This window comes from Marmota marmota, unplaced genomic scaffold, assembly GCF_001458135.2.
Source record: "Marmota marmota marmota unplaced genomic scaffold, marMar, whole genome shotgun sequence".
Classification (NCBI taxonomy): domain Eukaryota; kingdom Metazoa; phylum Chordata; class Mammalia; order Rodentia; family Sciuridae; genus Marmota; species Marmota marmota.
This window is the reverse complement of record NW_026000016.1, coordinates 40,988,573-41,011,413: the sequence shown is the minus strand read 5'-3', so window position 1 is coordinate 41,011,413 and position 22,841 is coordinate 40,988,573. Positions and strand designations below refer to the sequence as shown.

General features: G+C 54.1%; 1 protein-coding gene across 1 annotated transcript in view; it reads left to right on the top strand.

Moving 5' to 3' along the window:
* The first annotated feature begins 12,497 nt into the window (after positions 1–12,497).
* Positions 12,498–22,841, top strand: part of Cntn2 (contactin 2) — a 32,324-nt gene continuing 21,980 nt past the window's right edge. The window contains exons 1-2 of the mRNA XM_015483347.2: positions 12,498–12,740; positions 21,532–21,693. Of these exons, the coding sequence (XP_015338833.1) occupies positions 21,609–21,693 (85 nt within the window). The 5' untranslated portion in view covers positions 12,498–12,740; positions 21,532–21,608. The remainder of the gene's footprint in view (positions 12,741–21,531; positions 21,694–22,841) is intronic.

Here is a 22,841-nt window from a genome sequence, read left to right as displayed (position 1 = left end):
GCCCCACTTAATGCATCAGAACCCATTTGTTTGATGTCAGTTCCTGCTGGAGCAAGGACCAGGCAGTGGGCCTCACAGCAATTTGGAGCCACAGCTGCGGCCCAACCCCAACCCCCTCTCCCACCCCCACCCCAGAAATTGCTGTTGATTAGCCCAGACCCCACCACAGGAAAGCATGGCATTGTGCAGAGCAGGGACCACTGAGTTGTATCGTGTCCATACCCAGACCCTCGGTGCTGGCGCGGGTCCCTAGGAACCACCTTCCCACCCTGAGCCCACCCAGATGTTCTCATTGCTCAGCTTCACCTGGGAGAACACAGCGGAGTCAGGGGGCGGCTGGAGGGTGGTGATTTCACAGTGATACCAACCAGCAAAGCTACACATTCTGTATTTAAAATACCAATTGTCCTCCAAAAAGGACTATGAAATGAAGAAGGCACTTTGCAAATAGCAACCGGGGAGAATCCCACATAATGGGAAGATTCTAGAACTCCAGGGCCATCCAGGAGAGCATTTGGGGAGCAAAGATTAGAGCACAGTTCTCAAAGTGTGGCCCTTAGTCCAGCAAAAGTCACCTGGGAACTGGCAGAAATGCAAATTCTTGGGCCCCTCCCAGATCTTCTGTATCAGAAACTCTGAAATCTGTTTTAACAAAGCATCCGGGTAATTTTGACACAGGCTAATGCTTGAGAACCACTAGGTTAGAGGGACAGTGAAAAAGTCACGTACCCTGTGCCCTCCAAATTGGCAATCAAGCCTACTTGATTCGTGAATTTGCTTTGTTGGAGCCGATGCTTTATGCAAACTACAAGGTTGGTGGATTTCAGATCCAAATTGATGCAGGGGGAAGCAGAGATGGTATGAGAATTTGGGGTCAGTGCAGGAGCCTCCAGAAATCAGCCAACATTGTGGGAAGGGCTTTGACTTTCTCAGACCACGGAATTGGCAGGAACTGAGCCATTTATAACACTGATGTCAAAGAAGCAAGAGGACAGCAGATGGTATGTGGGTCACAATACATTTACATTGAATTGCTTATGAGGACGGCACAGTGATGCTCACTTTATGTCGACTGTCTCGAACCTGCACACAGCCCTTGGAGGCAGGTAGCTTTACATCCTGATGTGCTTGAGGAACTGTGACTCCAAATGGCAGAGTAATTGGCCCCAGGTAAATGACAAAGCCAGACCTAGCTGCCAGGTCTCTGGCTGACTCAAAAACCCACTTTCGCTACTACACCGGGGTATGAATGGGCGTCTCTATGAAGAATGAGCCCTGGCGTCTGTGTCTCAAAGGCACCCGGCCAGGGCGGCCCCTGCCAAGTCTTCAACACACTCCGGCAGCCAGTCGCCCCTTTCTCCTCCGCTCTGCTGTGGTAGGTGAACCCCAGAGAGGCTGTGGGTGCTGTGCAGCTCATGGTCATGTGACAAGGTCAGCAGAAGGACAAGTCTGCCTTGTCCACTGAATAAAAGGTGGGATTCTGCAGATAGGTCAGGCACTGGCTATGTGACCTCAGGCGAGTTACTTAACCTCTCTTTTCCTGAGTTTCCTCATCTAGACTGGGATTATAATTGTAGCTACCTCAGAGGTATATAAGAATTGGTTGATTTAAATAAATAAGTGAATCACCGTACATTTCCCTTTTTCTGTTTACCAAAATGTTCTTCCCAGCCTCTAGTGTGTCTTCAAAAGCCCTCTAACCTTCTCAACAGGCTCAGGTCCAACTTTCCTCCCCGCCCTGTCCATGGGGCTCCTCACCTAGGAGCTTTTCTCCATATTCTTGCTCCTCTTGACCTTGGCCTTTGGCATAACTCCAGATCCTACAGGGACTTGTCTCTTCTCTTGCTAGCAAGAATACAGCCCTCCACAGGGCAGGCCCGGGCCTTAGGCCTCCTGTACCCTGCAGTACCCAACCCTGTTCCTCACAAGTAATAGGTGCTCCATAAACACATGCTGACCGATCTCAGGGATCCAGCAGTCCCTGCAGTGTAGCCAGATTCATTTGGACTCTCTGCAGCCTGTACCTACTGCCCAGGTTCAGGTTTAATCCTGTGGTGCTGGGGCCAGGGATTGGGAGAGGACTGGCCATATCTGATTCCTAAGAAAGTTTAGCAGGTTCCAGTGGCTGGATGGAAAGACCAGCAATAAGTGTTACGAGCTTGAGGTTCATTCTACAGCCCCATTAATTAACTTTCCCAAGGTCCCCTAAGTGCTCTTGTCTGTCTTTCAAGCCTCAGAACCATGCTCGTTTATGGGAAAGAACACGTCCCTCCCTCCTGCTCTTTCCACCTGCAGCCTGCCTGTCTGGACCCTGCACAGCCCTCTACCCACAGCACAACCCACATGGCAGAAGAGGATAAGGCGAGGAGTCCAAAAGGCCTGGCTTTGTCCCAAGAGGGAGTGACCACAGAACCGGACCCAGCCCACATCCTCGCCATGAGCACTGGCAACATGAGTCTCCAAGGAATTGAAGGGGGTTACCTCCCTGGGGCCACTTTACACAGAGCCTTAGGAGCCTGATTCCCAAGCTTAGGGCCTCTTCCAGGTCAAAGGCATAGGATTCAGGGTTCCTTCCTTCTCAGCACCTGGCAAAAACTGACACCCGTGTAATCAGTTCTGAGGCCCAGAGGACCCAATATCTACCCAACTTCTCCCTACTGGATCCCAGCAACAACTCCTGAAAACAAAACCCAAAGGGCCTTCCTTCTGCAGCACCCCATCAGCCTCCTCCCTGAGTGTCCCGCCAGCGGTCAAGGCTGCAGGCTAACTGCAGGAGAGAGAGCAGAGGCGGGGCTGGACTGGGCATCTGCTGTAGGCAGGCTCCTCTGGGAGGCCCCAGGTCCCTCTCCATTAAATGCATGTGTCTTAGACTCACAGAATGACTAGAGAGTTCCAGTGAGCCTTGGTCCACTCCCTTGTTTTATAGATTCCCCACATCAAATGCAAATCCCCAAACGGGCTTCCCTACCACGCAGCAAATGCACCCTCCCTCCTTCCACATTAGTTAATGCATCCTCCGGGAAAGCAGACACTTTGCAAATGAGGCCAACCAGACGCATCAGAAAGGGCTAAGGGATATATATTTTGGGGGGTGGGGGTGGGGATGGGGTGCGGGGAATAACACATGAACTTCAAAATGTGCTCATTCCAAAGGGATTTTCGCTGCCCAGGACTCTCGCCAGCCCTCTAGTTGCCTACCAAAGCAGACGGTTGTGAGCTGAGCTCGGTTTGGGGAAGTTTGGAGCAGGAAGAGGCAATATGGTAATTCTCAGGCACTCTCATCCCCTGCCAAACTGAGGAATATAGGTGAAACTCTAAGATGCAGGCAGACCCCAGACTGGGGCAGAGGCCCTCCACCTCTCCCCTCCCCTTCCCCACCCTGACACCCACCCCTTTCCACTTCTGATTCTCCAGCCCCTCTTCAGAGCTGTCAGATTCACTCTCGAGGGTCCATCAGTGGCTTTTAACCCAGCCCCCGGCTTTCATCCTATTAGTGAGCCCGGGAGTAATTATGACTTCATTAGCCAAATAGGTTCTTGGTTCAGAGACTCCCTCCCACAAAACCAAACACACACCCGCTTCCTCCATCTGAAGTCTGTCCCGGGGGGCTTCTGGCTAACAATGGAGCCGGCTCCAGGGAAACCTGGCAGGAAAGGGGGAAGGAGCCAGGATGCTGCCAATGAGGAGGAGGCCCCCGCCCCCCTCCAGGGCCCATCTGTCGGCGGATCCCCAGAGAGATTTGACAGGGAGAGGGATGGCACTCCAGCAAATGAGGGGCCTGACCCCTTGCATCTCTCTCTGCTGCTCCCTGCCCTCTGGCCCTGCCTGCCCTTCCAGTCATGGGCATAACTGATGGCCAGTCCACCTCCTGGGTGGATGGGATAGCCTGCTCAGCTGGGGACCCTCTGGGCCACGCCCAGGGACCTCCAGAGGATCAGTGTCCCCTGTTCCCCTACCTGTCTGCCATTCTCTACTTCAGCACTATAGCTCCCAGGGCAAGGAAGTCATAGATATGACAAGCAAGGACAAGCTGTGTCCAGACCACCAGGCTAGGGGACTATTAGCAACCCCCAGCCACCAGATCAAGCAGGTAGGTCCCTGACTCCTGAGAGAGTCCACAGGTCCCTTGGTCAATTATCTGTCATCTCACACATCAGTCTTAGAAAACATTTTCTTTGGATCTAAATTAACCCCGTATTGTAACTAAAACTATCCACGCTTGAAAAATTGCTTATCATCCTTCTCTTTTCCTATTCTTCTAATAGATTTGGGGAGTCCAGTACTCCCGGCTCTAAATGGCACCCAGCTCCTCTGCTCTACCCCAAATCTTCCTCAGGGTCTTAGCCACACAGAGCTAATCACAGCCTCCGGTGTCTCCTGCAGGGCAGGTAAGCCTCCAGAAGGAGGCCACACTGGCTCCAGCCACTCACACTCCCCACTCTCTACCAGGAGAAGGCCCAGGCCTCCTGCACACCCTCAGATGCAGGACCCTTTGTCCGTGAAGCTTTCAAAGAGAGCTGGCTGCCGCTTCTGGGTCTTTGCAAGTAACAGCTGGTAAATTCTCATTCCTGCTGAGGGGCCCTCTGCTTAGGTCCTCTGCTGGCAAGATGCCATCTGCTGGGGCTAGACCCAGAGGCAGAAGGACAGATGAGATGACCTCCAGACAGTCCCACCACTTTCAAGATTGAGCTATGGGCAACCTTGGCCCTGGCTCCCACACTACCCTGACCCTGTTTTGCCCCCAGGCCTGACATCTCAGTCACCTCTGCTTCCCTCCCCACCATCCCAATCCTCCACCAGCCCAGAGCCCTGACAGGAGGATCCCTGCCTCTTGCCCTTCAAGGCAAGGGAGTCCTCAGAGGCCGGCCCAGCTGCGCATACTGCGCCCTGCTTGTATCCCTGAAAGTAGCTCCCCTTTTGTTAATTCTGCAATTTCCCAAAGTGCCGGAAGCCTCTCATCTGACAGCCACAACATCTGTTCCTTGCACTCTCCAGAAGGTCGGTGGGAGCGTTGCCAGCCTTTTCCCTGAAGCTCCCCTAGCCGCACACGCTCCTTCGCCTGAGTTTGGGCACCCTGCTTACCTGGTCACCTGGGAGCGCTCCAGGCCCCTCTTTCATCTTGGTGTCCCTCCCATGACCAAGAGTAAGGACCTCGGTAACCATTCCCTTTCTAGAGTCAAGCTCACCTGGCCAAGCAGATGAGCACCTATCCAGGTCCTTGGGGATCCAGGAAGGAGGCTGTTCTGCCTCTTGAGACCTGCCCAGGGACCTAGCAGGAGCCAGGACAGGAAAGCCCCCTTCCGGTTGCCCTTTCCCCGACCCGCACCTTTTTCAGGCCGCTCAATTCCAGGGCAGTGGAAGCTCTGGCGGGTCCCCAGCCCAAAAGATCTGCTGGAGTCTGGCTGTCCCCACCCCTGCTTTGGCCTAGGGCTGCTCAACCCCAGCACCATTGACACATTGAGTTGGGGAGTTCTTGGGGGCTGTCCCAGACAAGGCAGACGGTTCAGCAGTCTCCTGACCTGCACTCCCTGGAGCCCGCAGCACCCTAATCCTCCCCACCCCACACACCCATTGTGATGGCCACAGGTGTCTCCAGACCTCACCAGTGTCCCGTGGTTGAGAACCACTGAGCTAAAGCAAAAGAAAAAAGAAAAAAGAACCCGACACCTGAGTTTCCAAGACCAACATTTCTCTAGAATTTCTAGAATCGAGGTAGCAGAGGGGTGGCTTCCACCAAGGTTTGCAAACATTTTCTGTGAAGGACCAAGTAGTAAATATTTTCATCTTTGTCGTCATGCAGTCCCCATTACGACCACTCAACTGTCACCGTGGCATGAAAGCAGTCACAGACAATATCAAATGAACGAGTGTGGCCGGGTTCCAATCGATCTTTATTTATGAACATTGAAATTTGAATTTCATATTATTTTCATGTGTCATGAAATAGTCTTCTGATTTCTTTTAGCCATTTAAAAATATAAAATTCATTCTTCGCACAACAGACCACATCACTGGCTTTAAGGACCTCCGAGGAATCAAAACATTAGGTCCCAGTCCACCAGCTTCTGTGACATCCACAAAGCCAAGGGCAGACACTGAAGTTGCAAGTGAAGTCTTGCTCCTCTGAGTGGGACCAGGGGGTCGTCTACCCCTAATTCCTTCTGACTCGCTAGCTCTGGTACTGGTTTTAGGGAGGCAACTCCACTGACCTCAGCAAGACTAATAGCATAAGTGGCAAAACTCAGTAAAAACTAGGAGCTGAGCTCTTTGTTTAAAAATTACTTTTAATTCCAAGAGAGCAGCAGAAAAGCTTTGAGCCAAGCACAGGCCCTCTGAGGACAGACTGTGCAACTGCACAGGTTGCACCCATATAGCCAGCAATGGACCTCAGCCTTCCTCCCCATGAGGTCTTCACCCATCTTGCAGCCGGCCTCTAGCAGCCAGGGAACTGGCACATCGGGCTCATCTCTGACCCTGATGGACAGCTTCTCCCAAGGGACCTCAGGCTGGGCCGCACATATGACAACTAGCAGGGATTAATGAGTGGGGCATTAAACCCTGTCCTGCTCCCTTTGCTGAGCTGTGTGTCCTAGAGCCATGATTCACCTACTTGGAGGAAAGCACTTCACCAGTTAGTACTGGCCCTGCCTCCAGGGGACCCAGGGTCGGGAGAGAAGTAGCCAACTGTGCTCCAACTTGGTCCTGCCTCCCTCCATCCTGAACCCCCAGGGAAGAATGGATGTCCAGTAAGTCAAGAATGCAATCCTATCACCACACAGATGGGTGAGCCAGTGAGCGGGGTGCCTATGACGTGGTTAGGACACGATACACAGTCACCAGTGCCTCAGGTCTGGAGGGGATGACTGCTGGCCTAATTCTTGAGAGTGGGGGGGATTTCGCCAGGTGGACAAGAAGAAGACCACTGTTCCATCAAGGAACAGAACAAGAGAGTGAAATGAGAGAGTCCGGCACTTTCCAGAATAGGACTGGATTGAGCTGGGATCACAGAATCAATGCAAAGAAGTCGGGTCAGAAATGGGCAGGAGCTGAGGGAGGCCAGCCAGCAGAGACATGGGACCTCCCTAGGTGTGATAAGGATGCCACCACTAGCATCACTCATACAGGACACTATCTCCACTGAGGCCAGAACCCAGAGATTTCCACTGCCCTCCACCACCGTCCAAAAGGTGAGCATGGCCTCATCAGATCCATGGAATTTGAGTTGGGTCTCCATTTTACAAGTGAAGAAATTGAGGCTAAGAAGCCTAAGGCCATATTGCTAATGAGCAGAGTGGGTAGAAGCAGAATCGAAGTCTGTCTGCCTTCACGGCGGCCCAGCTACCCTGCTTTGCCTCCTTCTGAGAACATTATTGTTCTGATGTCAGTGGAGCTGTCTGAGACCCCGCATTGATGTGCCTTGATTAAAACTGCTTCCAAGAGATTGTAGCAGGTATCCAGGGATCCTGGAAAACACGGTTCTAACCTGAGGCTCTGGGGGCCTGCAGAATCTAGGCAAGGACTCCAGTGTCCCCCTCTGCCCTTTCATGGCTGCCCGTCAGCCACCCTGGTCAGGCTTAGGCAAGAGCACTCAGAGGCCATCTGCCCTGTAGCCCTGCCTACTCTCAGGCCCCAGCTGCCTCCCAAGACTCTTCCTTGTGCTCCAAAAAGTGCCCCTACCAAGGATCTCCTGGGGGAGTCAAGGGCAGAGCTCAGACAGAGAATCCAAGCACCCCATCCTAGTTCTGTGTGCACCTCCCCTGCTCCGAGACCTGGCGCAGTCTTTTTACTTGTTGGGCTTCGAGTTCCCTGCACCTCCATTTCTCCCCACTGCCCTACCCTCCCACCCTTCCACCACCTACACTAGCCAAATTGTTTCATTAAAAAAGAACTCAGGGTTCTTTGAGCTCTGTGGAGAGACCACATAAATGGGCATTATTAGCATCATTACTATTAAATATTAATAATGGCATTAGCATTGTCTATTATAAGCCTGAAAAGAAGCTCCAAGAGCCCTGGGTTGAAATGGCAAAGAGAACAATTAGTCCCCTCCAAGCCACAGACCCCTCCAGGCCCTCAAGTGAAATGAGGAGGGCAACTGCGGATGGGATATTGCACTATCACTTCCGGGGCCCTGCATGGGTCAGCCTGGCTCCTCTGGACCCTGCATAAATCATGCTCTTCTCAGGCCCCAAGTCCTGGCTTCTGTCACTGCCTATGCCCTCAGGCCAGGAGTACATGCTCCACACCCCTCCTTCTCTTTGGCCAATTCCAGATGCGCCTCACCCCGCCTCCACTGAACACCTCCCACGCCAGCTAGCCCCCTCCCTCCCCACCCTCTAAACCGTCACCATACTCACTCACCTCCACTCATTCACCTAGTTAACAAAGATCTACTGAGTCTCTTCCATGTGCCAGGGGCTGTGCCAAGCAGGAGGAGGGGCACTAGAAAAATATGGGCTTCGCTGAGCTTACCGGGCCTCCAGGGTTGCATGATTATGGGAATGATAATGGATGTTCTGTATGACAGCTAGCAAGGTGACAATTCACAAAGTACTTTTAAAAATCGTGTGTTTTAGCTGGGCACAGTAATGCACTCCTGTAACCCCAGCAGCTCTGGAGGCTGAGGCAGGAAGATCACGAGTTCAAAGCCAGCCTCAGCAATTTAGGGAATCCTTAAATAACTCCACGAGACCCTTGTCTCTAAACAAAATATGAAAAGGGGCTGGGGATGTGGCTTAGTGGTTAAGTGCTCCTGGGTTCAATTCTCAAACCAAAAATAAATTTTTTTTAAAATAAAATAAACATCATATGTTTAACCCACATATCTCACTACCATCCCAAGTAGCAATAGGATTATTCCCATTTTACTGATGAAGAAATGGATTCTCAGAGCAATCAAGAGTCATCAGTGGGGCCAGGGTAGAGCACTTGCCCATGCATGAGGCACTGGGTTCGATTTCCAGCACTACATAAAAATAAATAAATAAATAAATAAATAAACAAATATAAACATAAAATAAAGGTCTTGTGTTCATCTACAACTAAAAAAAAATTTTTTTTTAAAAAGAGAGAGAGTGAGTCATTAATGACCTGCCCCTTGTCATTCAGGTAGAAGCAACAGAGTGGTGCAGTCTGTCCTCCAAACATTGCATCAGCCAGAGGAAGAGCAGAAAGGGCTCAGGCTCACGGGAGCACACCCTGATTCTACAGATGGGGGTGCCAATCCCAAAAGGCCAAGAGGGAGGCACCAACATTTATAGAGCACTTATCATGCTGGATTCTTCACATGTAATTCAAAGCTCAGTGAGGTGTGTGTCTTCATCCCCATTTTCTTAATGAGGAGGGAGGCCATTTGTCTATGGCCACAGAGCTCCTCAATAGCAGGACTGGGTGCCAAGTTGGTCCGTCTTCAGAGCGTTGCCTAACTGCCACCTCATTTGTCCCTGAATTGCAGGCCGACTTTCCCTTACCACCGTGAGACTGCTTGGACATGTTTACAGGCACTGTGAGGACAGACCACGTCCTCTGGCTTCTGACTCCCCTCCCATTTGAGGCAGAGATTATTGCTCCATAGACACCTGGTCTTCGGGGGAACTCCGAAGGGCGTGGAGTCCAAAACCAGAGATGACAATGCTGGTGGCTGGAGAGTCAGAAAAAGAGAAGTGCAGATGAGGACAAGTGTGGAAGGAGATCACAAAGCCACCAGCACCGGGGGATGAAGGCGGGATGTCCTCCCCACACCACTTGTTCCCTGGGACTGAGAGTCCTCTAGACTCTGTCGTTATTGATCTGGTGGAGCTGCCACAGGGAGAAGCAGATGGTCCGGGAAGGGTCGGGGGGGTCCTCAAAATGCCTTCTGATCTTCCCCAGGGGAAACAACATGTTTACAGGCAAAATAGTGGTCCATTTTATTAGCCACCTGATCACCTTCGGCTGGTCTTTCTTTGCCCTGTTTGGGGGTCCCTGGGGACTCAACATGGAGATCGGGTGTCCCAGCTCTGGATAAAGTGGAGTTGCCCCTGATGGTTAGTCACACTGAGGATTCCAGGCTCTGGTAGCCACCAAAAAGAAGAGAAAACCAGATCATTTTCTATTCTCTGTCCCACCCTCCAAGAAGAGTGGTAGTGGGCATTTGGCACCCACAGCACAGAGTTAAGACAGGAGGCTGGAGTTGACCTCTGGGCACTGCTGCTCCATACTTGACAGGTATGGCATTTAAAGGTTCAGTGTTTACTTCAAGCAATTTCCTGACTGACACAGAACCTCCTCTGTAGAATGAGGATAATAATAATAACCACACATACCTCTTGGGTGAATGAATGGTTTAGGTAAAAACTTAGCTTGGCTCCTCAATTTTTGGAGATGTTCAAAACAGATCTTCTGTTATTATCAAAATAATGACCCCCACAAGCATAACCCAGCCTGGACCTCTAAGCATCTACCCCACGATCTGAGAACAGGAGCATCTCAGAGGCTGGCCCTGAAAGTCCCCAGAACCCCCCAAGTTCATCTGGACCAGGTTCAGATGAGAACTCCACACACACGGGAAGACAAAATTGGGGAACTATCTTTTCAACTCCAGGTCTAGTTGGGTAAATATTCTTGTTCTCACTCATTGTGCCCCTCAGAATCCACCTGGGGTGGGGCAGGCTAGTTGCATGGGGATCTGAGAGAGCCTTTGAGATCAGAGCTACCTGTGCTAATAGTCCTCCCCAGGAACCCAGCCCCCCCCCCCNCCAGCACAAGGGCAGCAGCTGTCCTAAAATAGTCACAGAGACAGCTGTCTCTGTCTACAGTGATCCTCGCAAGCATTTCCTGACCCTTGGCTCCAGGGCCAGCCAATCTCCCAGCCCATCCACCCCACAGCAGCGACATCATCCCCTGCCTGGGCAGGGACCTGCTCCTACTCTTTCCCCTGGGAGATAGACACCTCTCAGAGCCTCTGCAGAGCTGGGCTGACCTGGGAGACACCAGGGGCAAGGCTCACCGCAGGAGCTTAGGTCAAGCTTGACGGTCCCCAGAGAGACAGACAGACAAGACCATGTGGGCAGGGGCAGGAAGGGGAAGGGCATCCCGGAAGGGGATGGACGTGCCCGTCTTTATGCAGCAAGTTATCCAAGAAACATCGTTAGCAAACCAGAAATCTCCGCATCAGGACAAGAATGGAGTGGCAGGAGCCCTAGGAGGGGAGCTTAAGGAAGGGAGGGGCGCCCGTGGGAACTGAGCAGGCATTTGGGCCATGAAGGCTGGACAGCAGAGCCTCCCCGCTCCTTCTCCTTTCCAAGCCCTCTCACTCCTGCACAGGCCCCCAGGTCCCGGTCACTCAAGAAGACACAGAGTCATGCTCCACACTTGACAGGTATGGCATTTAAAACTCCACGGCCTGCCAGCCCTGCCAGCTGTTGCAGCATCTGGACCCCTCATCAGTCTTGCCTGTGCGAACTGGACAGCAGGCAGACCAGAGGGGTGTGGGACAACAGTGACAGCCTGACAGGGACTGACTGGTGCTGCAGATGGCTGGTCCCTCTGCCTCCAGGCCCCAGCCTTCCAGGCACATCCCCACATGACAGGATCTGGGCAGAAGAGATGCATCACTGACCAGGGTGAGCACCCAGAATCTCAGAGCTGGCAGGGACCTTAGCCGTCTTTAACCCCTTCCGGTGGCCAGTGAGGCTCAGAGAAGGCAAGGCACTTAGCCAAACACACACAGCCAATCAGTAGCAGAGTCCAGAGTACCCTTGAGACATCCACACACCAAATCCAGTGAGTTTTTCGTGACATCACACGGCTGGTTAAGTAACAATGGGCTTGGATCCATATGTACCAACGGGCAAAGGTGTCCAGGATCAACTATGTAGTTAAAAAAATATTTTGCAAATCATGATCTAGGGTGTGATCCTCATCTTCATAAAATAGTTCTAATGATCCAGATCATCCTACACATGAAAATTTGAGGCAGGTTCTCAAATTTTTTGAGGGTGGTGGTTAAGGGACTTGCACTATCTATTTTTAAATTTAAGGTTGGGATATTTTTATAAGAAGGAGCCTGTGCTACTTTGGAGCAAGGGATGCAGGGAAGATGAAGGCCATGTGGGTGGGCACCCAAGCCGGACCCTCTCCATCTCACTGGTGCCACACACAGCAGACTGGGCATTTCTGATTTGGATCTTTTCCTCTAATAGGAAATTTCTGGAGGAAACCAGAAGTTTGGGCTCCATGGGTGTCCAGGGTTTGAGGAGCAAGAGCCACTTTCTTTGTCCCTCCTGGCCTCACCCCTCTCCGGCCCCTTAAGCTCGGGGTGGGGAGAGAGGGGCAGGCAAGCCAGACAGCACCGGCCCGCGAGGAGCTGCCCATGCATTATGGAAGACGGGCGATCGGCTGGCTCCCTGGTCCTTAAATGACAGCAAATGAGGTAAAGCCAGGAGGGTGGGGACGGAAGGGGGCGGGAGGGGGGCCGAGGAAGCCATCTCCAGGGCCCCGAGCGTTGGCTGAGGACCGGAGCCAGCCAGTGAGCGGAGCCTGGGGGAGGGAGGAGCACATCTTGATGCAGAGATGCTGCAGTGGCTCCGGCGGGCGCGCACACACACACGCGCCCTCACCCGCCACCGCCGCCACCGCCGCGGCCGCCGCAGCAGCAGGACAGCAAGCGGCCGAGGCCGGCAGGGGCCGAGGGGAGCCGGCCGGCTCACCGACCCGGGCAGCGTCCGCCGGCTCCAGCCAACACCCGTGCTTCACCCCAGGTAGGTGCCCCCAGCTTTTGTCTGCCCCAGTCCAGGGGCTTCCTCGGACCCTGCTACAGCAGGGGCACCATGCTCAACCCTTGTGAATATGCCCCTTGTAACTTGAAAGGGGACAGGGACACCCGGCCGGCCGGGCCAGTCTTGACTTCTCAGCCCAGCTCCACAGTGGCCAATGGACAGAGGTTCTCCTCCGCCCTGTCTACGTGGGTGGCATCCTTCAGGGGCCTGGCAGGCCAAGCCCGCCCAGGAAGCCGGACCCCAGGAGCAAGTCCAGGAATTTGAGCTGGCCTGCTGGCAGTCACAAATCCAGCTGACAGGGCAGTGGCTCTTGGGCCTGCCCTGGGCCCCCTGATCTGGTGTTGTACAGGTCCTGAGGCCAGGCTCCAGGCTCTGGCCTGCCCTTAGAAGCACCTGGGTGGAACTGAGCCTGGGTTCCCAGATTCCCGGTCACCTGGGGGGCCGCCTTTACAGGGTGACCTCTTTGCAAAGTCCTGCTTCAGTTGGACAGGGGGGAAGCTGGGGAAGAGACCGGAGACAGAGGAGAGCACAAGTTTGGGAAAAGGCCTGTCCACGAGTGGGGACTCAGGGAGGAGAAACCCAGGCAAGTTACACCCCAAGGGTGAGCAACTGGGATGATGGGGACTGAAATTCCTTTCCTTCCCCTCCCCCTGCTCAACCTTGTCTTCTCCTCAGATCCCTCCCCCTCATTCTGGCTGGTAGGAACGAAAGACTTGCTGGAAGTTTTCCTTTCCAGGGGATTCTGAAAACAGGGGGATCCCTCCGTCCTGCACCTCGGGCTTATATAATGGGCCGGAGGTGGGGAAGCAGCTCCGACCAGTAAGTGTCCCGAACTGAGTCTTGTCCTCTTCTCCAAGAGGGACTTTGTGCTCTGGGAAGCCGGGGGGATCATGAGGCAGTGCCTGGGGAAGGAGCTGCCCAGTCAGAGGGGGCATCAGATCACTGGACCAGGGGAGCCGAGCCCGTGTCCCTGGGGGAGAAGCTCTCAGTCAAGGTTGTCTAGAGGTTTGGGAATCCAGTGTGGTCAGCACAGAGTGGGTTGTGCCTATCATGGCCCCAGCCCTGGACACAGATGGGCTGGGACATCTTTTCCCTCTGCCCAGGAGGGAGAACAGAGCAAGTAGCCTGGTCCATCCCTGAGCACCTGAGCGCAGTTGCAGATGGCAGCTTCCGCCTCCTCTGCCAAGCCTCTGGCCAGAAAGCCCCTCAGTCCAGGCAGCCCCTGAGTCTGTCTGCCAACTTATCCCCAGCCTAACTCAGAGACAGACACTGGACAAGCTGCTAGAGATCAAGGGCAGCAAAGAGTGGGCCACCTGTAAGAGAGGCTGAGATGGCCATGGCTCCATGGGGGTGGGGTGGGGCAAAGGCCCGGAAGTCAGAACAGGTGCCCTCTCTCCTGGCCTTGGCAGAGTGAGTTTTGCCCTCAGAGGCATTATGTCCAAGCCCCTCCCCAGGGTGCCCACCACTTAACCCCTTTCTAGCCAGGCTCAGCAGGAACCACTTACAAGTCTTCCGCCACAAGGTCAAAGTCCTGCCTGAGATCCTGAGGAAGTCCTTAGCCAGTGGTGGAGGCAGGAGGTGAGACAGACAGGGGCCCCTGAACTGATGGTATCAAAGTCACCCAAGTCGCCTGCCTCATATAGAAACTGCTGTTCTTCTCCTGCTCTTCACGAGCTTCCAGGGTCACAGTGGTGCGTCCTGATGAGAAGGGGCTGGGCACCGAGGAGCCTACTCTTCCGGGTGCTCTCTCTTACTCTCCTTCCTTCCTCTGCTCCCCACCTCCCCACTGGGCAGCTCCCCCCTTGTAGCACCTGCACCCAGCCCTCAGCCTCCCTACAAGGCTCCCCTCCCGACTTCCTCTCCTTATGCAACCCCCCTCCGGAATCTCCTCCGCCAGCAGTTGTTCAAATGGGAACAAGTGTGGAATGGGCTCCATGCAACTGTGTTCAATGGGACGGTTGCACACACTGCCTTTGGCTGACCAAGCTTACTCTGCAGGGGCGAGTATGCAGAAATGAGTACCCCAAGGTATCCTCTCTGCTCTGACCCCATCAGCAATACATTTCAGGGTGGTTTGGAGGATACAAACCACTAGCAACCTTTTCAAGCCAAATATTGATAAGAAAGTGTATTCCAAAGACAGTCTTCAACCTGGATGTGGGTGTCTGGGGAGGAATTCCTAAGACACAGCCAGTGGGTAGGGGGAAAAGAGATAGTTGATCAATACACAAGAAAGAGCCAGAGCAAAGAATAAGGCAGGAGGGATATAAGTTAGACTGCAGGAGATACTGCCTAAGTAGGAAGATGGGCCACTCACTGGGCAGTCTCGTTTCAGATGGCTCTAAAGATGGCCTGAAGAACTGGGGCGTGGTCCAAAGTTAAAGACAGTCTTGCCTAGAGGCGGTGAGGGGTGAAGTGACCCAGTAAATTTCTTCCAGTCTCAAATGGTAAATGGCAGTTATGATTCAGGAATCCATAAGACAGACCAAATTTTTTTTTCTCCTTCACACTGGCCATTTCCCAGCCTGTAAGAGGACTGCGACCCCTAATCCAAGCCCCCCAGGGGATATTACTAACCTGGACCATTCTTGGGACACGTGGACCCCTGCGCTGATGTTAGCACCCTGGAGTGAAGAGGTCCGTTCTTTGTTGGGATTAGTCCTTGCTAAAAAATTAGCCCTTGTTTCTTTGTTTACCAAAGAGGTGGCAAACAAAAGCAAGGGTGTGTAATGTCCTCACTGCAGACCTGAGCCCTTTCCACCCTAGCACACACCCAAATGCACCTCAAGGTCCTCCTCTAAGGAGCCACTTAGTCCCTCACTTAGAGGTGCGTGCCAACCCCACCCCTCACACAGTGCACCCTCCAGGTGAGACCTGCTGCTCTCCGTCAGCTGGAGCCCATGTCCTCTCAGTCTTGGAGCCCATGCCCTCTCAGTCTCCGCCAACCTCAAGGACCACAAGGTTTCCCTACCTTGCATCCAGTGGGAGGGGGGCAGCCTTCCTGCCCTGTGCACCCCAAGCTTCTGCTGTGAACCAGCCTATGGGAAACTGGCTGGGAAATGGGGGGTCTCCTCTCAGCAGAGAGGGGGGATATGCAGAAATTGTTCCATGAATGCAGGAGGGACTTTTCCCCACTGATTTGTTTCTTTTTAGAAACAAATTGAAATTATTGTTCTTACTCCTAGAACCTTAGAGAGGGATCCTTCTGGGGCCAGGGTGTAGCTCAGTGGTAGAGCCCTTGGCTAGCACGTGTGAGGCCTCGATTGCCAACCCCTGCCCCCATAAAGAAGGGGGAACTCCTCGTATCAGAGCCCTGACTCACTAGAGCCAGGCAGGCAGGTAGGAGACAGCAGGTCTCGGGGTGGCTTGCTCCTCCTACTCCCGAGCTTCCTCCTGGATTGTTCCCCCCCTCCCCGTCCACTGGAGAGACGGGCACAGGAGAACCCAAACCATAGGCCGCAGACCGGGCACCAGACTGCCCCATGCCCAATGCTGAAATTTCAGACAAATCCGTGTGCCTGGGAGTCACAGTGTCCCCAAAAGGCACATCAGCACCTCAGGGAACCTCCTACGAACACAAAACTAAGGGCCAGCGGGGGTCGGGGGGTGGTGAGCACGCTGTCCCTCCAGCCCCCACTTGATGTCGAGGCAGTCCCTGTCCCACCCATATCTGCTCTGAGAACCTCTCCAGCCCAGGAGACCAGCTCAGGCCACCACAGAGACCTCTTGACCATGCCCTTCCCTGACCTGGCAGGCCAAGCGCCCCGACAGCACCCACCAGACTCCCACAGAGCCATGTCCTTCCAGAGGGGCGTGTAAGTGATGGAGACATTCCTGGAAGAGGATGGTTCTGTCCCAGGTGGCAACTCCCATCCTAGGCAGGGGACATGGTGGTGATCTCTGACCTTCAGGCCCCTAAAGCAAGAACTGGGGTCCTTGAGAAGGAGGATCCGCTCTGAAGGGCTCCATGGTGCCCCCGCCATGTTCCTCCTCTGCACATAGTGCCAGGGTATCTCAGCCATGGAGCATCCTTGTGCCCTAATCTGAGGTGGCTGCTGGTGCTCCCTGGGTCCCTATACCTATGGGATTAAGAGGAGGAAGGCTCCTACCAGGGAGAGGGTGGGCTTGTCAGTGTCCTCACACATGGAGGACAGCCTGGAGGTGGTGGTGGTTTGAGTCTGACTGCAGACATGAGTTCTGGAGGGTTCACAGAATGCCTGATCTTTCCTGAGAGCTGGCGATGGCCCCCGGTGTGGCTCTGAGCGCTTCATAGTCCCTGTGCTGGAGACTTCGCTCTCCTCCCCATTTTGCAGATGGAAGACTAAGGCTTAGAGAGGTTAAGGAATGAAGGTGATAACCCAGTTACACTAGTTAGCTACACTGGGATTATGCTGACTAGTAAGCACTAGAACACTGACTCACCTGCCCTGTGGTGTGCAACACGGTGGAGGCTGGGGAGGGATCCCAGGGGTGCCTACAGTAGTTTGAAGGCTGACAGTAATCAGTCTGTCCCCTCAACTGGGCTCTAACTTCTCTTTTCCTATCCCACCATCTAAAAGTTGCCGTAGTTCTTAATGCACCGGTCCCCATTATCCAGGGCAAGAAGAGATAGATCGAGGGCCAAAGAGGGGAGCATCCCAGTGCAGCATTTGGGGGAATTATCTGTCATTTTTGCAAGCTCCATGCAGGGGTCCTTAGCCCAGGAAACCCTGTTGTGTCCTAGAGACCATCTCACAGCCTTCTGTCCCCCAGCTGTCCCCAAGCCCTTTGTTTCCTGGGCTCAGAACTGCAGCCAGCTTCCCCTGGTGCCCTTGAACCCCCAAGTGGCCCATTCCCCATACACTGGTCCCTCATAGGACCAGCCCTCAAGTGACAGCCTGTGCCCGCCTGTGCCAGCCTGTGCCTGCACCCCTGCACCAGGGCAGCTGGCCTGGGCAAGAGTCCACTGACTCAGAGCTGGCAAGGCCAGCTCCGGGCCTGGCATAGCTCCACCCCAGCCTTGCTCTTGACAAAAAGGCCTCCTCCATCCTAGGTATTCTAGAATGTGTCATAGGACAGATGATGTGGGGACATGACTGGCCTATGGACCTGGGAGCCCTTATGGGTGCTCTCGGTTGGTCAGGGGAGTTCCATGAAGGCTGTTTCTTTTCTTTTTTTTTTTTTTAAGGGTGTGGGGTTTAAAGGGGATTGAACTCAGGGGCACTCAACCACTGAGCCACATCCCCAGCCCTTTTTTGTATGTTAATTAGAGACAGGGTCTCACTGAGTCGCATAGTGCCTCACCCTTGCTGAGGTTGACTTTGAACTTGTGATCCTCCTGCCTCAGCCTCCCAAGCTGCTAGGATTACAGGCATGTGCCACCGTGCCCAGCAAGGCTGTGTCTTTAATATGGTCTCCCCTGTGCGTCACACGATGCCTCACCATGGTTAAGAAGCTGGAATGGAAAGGCATGCAGGGCAACACTAGGTGCCAACCATCTCACCTTCAGGGAGGCAATAAGCTCCAATCTTTAGCCCAGTTCTGAGTGTGTGTGTGTGTGTGTGTGTGTGCACGCGCGCGCCCACGTGTGCATGTGTGTTCATTTACTCAAGACCTTGGCACAGAGTGGAGCTCAATATTTATCTGATGAGGCTGACAGGTGTCTGGTGCTCCCCATAGGCAACCCCAGGTCCTCCTAGATCCCCTACATATCTCCTCTAAGGCTGCAGGTCTGTTTCCAGAGGGGACTCAGGGTCTTGGGCTGGGGAGATGGCTGATAAAAGTCTGGATAAAGTTGAAGTTTAAGGTGGACAGTGGGATTGGACTATCCATGATCTACAGTAATTACCTATGGTAATCCAGACAACAGGTCATTCTGCAGGGTGGGGGTGATCATGGTGACATCCGCCTCTGCCTTGCTCTGGCACATTCAGGATAAGTGCCTTCAGCCCAGACTCCGCCCAGGCCAGCCCCTGCCCCTCCCTGAGTTCCCAGGCCTGGCAAGCCGACAAAGGGTGGGAGCCAACGATGATTGAGCACCTTCTCTGTGCCAGACGCCAGCTCGTGGCTCCCCAGTGCCAAGGGGGTGATTTTCAAACTCTCCAGAGGAGGTTTTCTACAAGGGAACCTCCTGGGAAAGTCCAATAGATGAAGCAGATACTAGTGGGGATGTTCTTGCAGAGGTGGGGAAGCAGTCCGGTGCCCCAGCAGGTCTCTGTCTCTTCCCACTGTGGCCTGAGGCTTCCTGGCAGCTTGAGAGGCGCTGCAGGACACTCTGCTGATTGGCTCTGTGGAGCGCATGGTGTCAGCTCCGCTTTGCAGGTGAGCAAACTGAGACTCCAAGAGGGAGAATAACCTGTCCAAGTTCACAGAGCTGTTAAGACATGAAGTCAGTATTACCAACCCCTGTCCATTACATTCCAAACCCTGGAAGGTTCCATACTGCCCCAAAGGCTCCCTATTCTGAGGGCAAAACATCCAGGAACACACTTTCGAGATTTCCTCATGACCAGACAGCTGCCAGCCTTAGAGACCTGGGCACGTATGTGTGCACCAGCATGGGCCAGTTTGCCCTGGGATTGCCCAAAGAGCGCTGAAGTCCTATCAGCCTGCTCAGATATGTATTGACCTCTGTTATATGAGTGTGCGCGTGTGTGTCACTGGCTCCTGGAGACATGTAAGCACAGTTGTTCTCCATCAGTTAAATGTGACACACAGTGACACCTATTATGGGCCAGGCTCAGTGATACCAAGATGAACGTGACACGGTCTCTCTCCTTGAGGAGCGCACAGCCCTCTAATGGAGACAAACAGCTCCATGGGTGGGACACCAGGGAGTCGAGGTCAGAGCTGAATTCTGACTGAACTGATGGGGCATCTGGGGGATTCCTAGCAAGAATGAGATGGGCACAGGGCCTGGTAGGAGGGGGAGCCTCTCTGCGGAAGGGCACCACAAGGGGGAGAGATAGTGCTGGGTAGTGTCAGCGGGGCTGGCAGTGCCAACAGTCGGAGTTCAAGACTAGAACTGAGTGGCGGACGGGGAGGAGCAGGCCCCCTCCCTAACAGCAGGAAGTGGGTATGAAGCTGGAGTTGGGGTGGGGAGGGATGCCATCTGCTCCCTGCATGCATACCCCAACACCCCATTTCTCGGCTCCGCACAGGATTCCTGTCACATCCACCCTGACAGACCCTGGGGCCATTTCTCCGCTCACTCCCAGAGCTCCTTCAGGTGCCAGCTGTGGCTGTGGAAAAGGTGTCAGTGTTATGGTGACTATGTGAGGACGGGCGGGGCTCTCTCCAAGGAGATGGAGTGTGAAGTGGGGCAAGGGGGTGCCCGTCCTCAGGCCCTGCACTGCCCAGTGCAGCCTGCAGCTCCCCCACCCCACCCACACCCAAAAGGGAGCACCTCCCGGACCTCAGTTGCCTGTAATCTCCAGGAACAACAGAGTACCAGTGCTGAAGGGACCTTAGCACCCATTTTACAGAGGAGGTCACAGATCCAGAGATGGCAAGGATCTTGCAGCCAGTTAGTGGAGAAGCCTCCAGCCTCAGGCCCCCTGCCCTGCTCTTTGTTTGGTTGGTTTTGTTGTGGTGGTGGTTGTTTTTGTTTGTGTGTTTGGTTTTGGTACCAAGGATTGACACCAGGGGCGCTTAACCACTGAGCCACATCCCCAGCCCTTTTTTCTAATTTTTTTTATTTTGAGACAGGGTCTTACTAAGTTGCTGAGGATGGTCTCAAACTTGCGATCCTCCTGCCTCAGCCTCCCAAGTTGCTGGGATTACAGGCATGCACCATCGTGCCTGGCCCTGTTTTTTGGTTTTCTGCAGGGCAGGCAGGTGGGGCAGATGTGCAGCGCTGGGTGGGCACTGTGGGGGTCAGTAGCTCAGTCTGACTGCAATTACTGGCAGGCAGGCTCCCAAGAGTCCCTGGACCCTTCAGATCTCAGATGTCCCCTGGACACAAGAAGTGGACAAGGAGGTTGATTCTGCCCCTGCCCCTGCCCCTCAAGATGAAGTCTCAGCTCTCAGGCTGAAGGGTCGAGTCTCTGGCTTGTCCTCAGTGGCCTGCAGTGGGTAGTTTCTTGGGACCTCTGTGTAAGAGTGGTTCTGACACCTCTGTGTAAGAGACCTCCTCCCGGGAGTTGCGTTAACTCTTTGAGCCCAGAAAGCCTCTGGGGCCATTAGCCGTCTGGTCAGAGTGTGGCTAATGGGTCCAAGGTCATGACTCCATCAGACAAAGCATAAAGTGCCTTACCTGGAGCCCCGGCGAGGGGTCATAGATAAATCATGAGACCCCGTCTCACCACTAGAAAAACAAGGCTGGTCCCGAGAGACTTAATGCAGCTCCCAGACGGGCTTGTTAGCCCCCAGGTAGATGTGGGGTCAGCAGGGGAGAGTCGGCCCCATCCCCAATTGCCAGGGGAAGATGTGCTGGTCCCCCAACCGGGAGACAGGTGCTGTTCTCCTCCTGATCCTGCATCAGGAGCCAGCGCCTGCATGCGGGCAGGTGGGTTCCTGTCTCCTAATTAGCTACTGCTTTCACTTCCTGAGCAGCCCCCTGCTGGCTGGAGGGGGGCAGGTGGGGGCACAGAGCAAAGCCAGACTCCCAGGGGACGGTTGGAGGCACTCAGCCCCAGGAAGAGCGCTTTGGTAATGGCCAAGCCCCTTCCCCTGGGGCTCCGGGAGGATGAGAGCCTGTGCAATCCTGCAGGACTCAGGCGGGTGGGAAGCAGGACTGGCCAGATGAGCCTGTGCTGGGCGGGCGCTCAGAGCCCTCCTTCTCCTGCCTCCCCAGGTGCTCCTGTGCCTCCAGCCAGACCCTCCCTGAGCTGGGCTGAGGCTCCTGTCCTCTGATCCCCTCCTCTATCCGCGATGCCTACCATGGAGACATTGGCCGGGAGGAAGCCACATCTGCTGCTGCTGCTGCTGGTCACCATGGCCCTTGTTGCTTCCCCAGGTAAGAGGGGCTGCCCAGGCTCCAAAAGGATCATTATATCATTAAATCATTGCTGTGTTCGGGGCAATGACTACACAGATAATTGCCTCTACACTGCTGTAGCATCTAGTTTCCCGAGACCATTTCCTTGCTAAAATTTTTGCATTTGTGGATCTTACCTTCCCTTGGAGACAAGGAAGGAGGAATATGTCTTTGTCACATGGTAGATAAAAGAAGACTGACCCAGAGAGGGTGAGTGAATTACTCTGGATCACACAGCAAGATAATAGCATAACCAGATCCCCACACTATCAGCTTGGAGCTGTAGCTTCTAAGGCCGTGCTGTTCAGTAAGGTAGCAATACCCACAGAGGGACTGCTGACCTAGGATTCAGTTGGATTAACAAATGATGCCCTCAGTAGCACAAGCCATGTTTCAAGGGCTCAATAGCCACCTCCAAAAGCATAGACCATGGAACATGCCCATCATATCTAAGAGTTCTCCTGGAGGGTCCCTGACACTAGGAGACCGCAGAATACCACTAAACTCTGGGAGGCTCCCTCCAGGAACCCCTATATCTTGCTGAGGGATGGAGGAAGGGCAAGAAGTGAGATGAGATGAAGCAAAGCAGGAGAGCCTGAGTCCTCATCCTGAGATGCTCAGCTTGCATGAGGGAAGGGGGAGGCTGCAGATGGAGGGGAGGGCAGAGAGGGGGGCTGGAAACTCAGCTGTCCTGGAACTGAGGGACCAACATCTCCCAGGCCTGCTTCGGAGGGCTCAGCCTCTGCCTTGACCTCCTGCCAAGGTCAATGGGCATTTCTTTCCCCCCTCAAAGAGCTCCATGGGAGAAGGAGTCCGCCCTGGAGTTCTAACCACCTCAGACTCCACCTCCCTTCCCTCCCAGGCCCCCGCGAGGCCACAGCCAGTATGCATTGGTCCTGGGTCTCCACTGGCCAGGCCTTCTCGGGTCCTCGCTGCCTCCCAATCCTACATCCAACTTGGGCTGACCCAGAAGGTGGGGCGCTCCCTAGCCCCAGCCCTGGCCATCTGTGCCCGGGCCCACTGGAGTGAGAGGAGCTGCCAACATGGGGAGCCTGGCTGCACAGGGAACCCCCGATGGTCAGAGGAGCAGAGCTGGGCTCCTCAGCACCCCTCCCTCTATCTGAGGC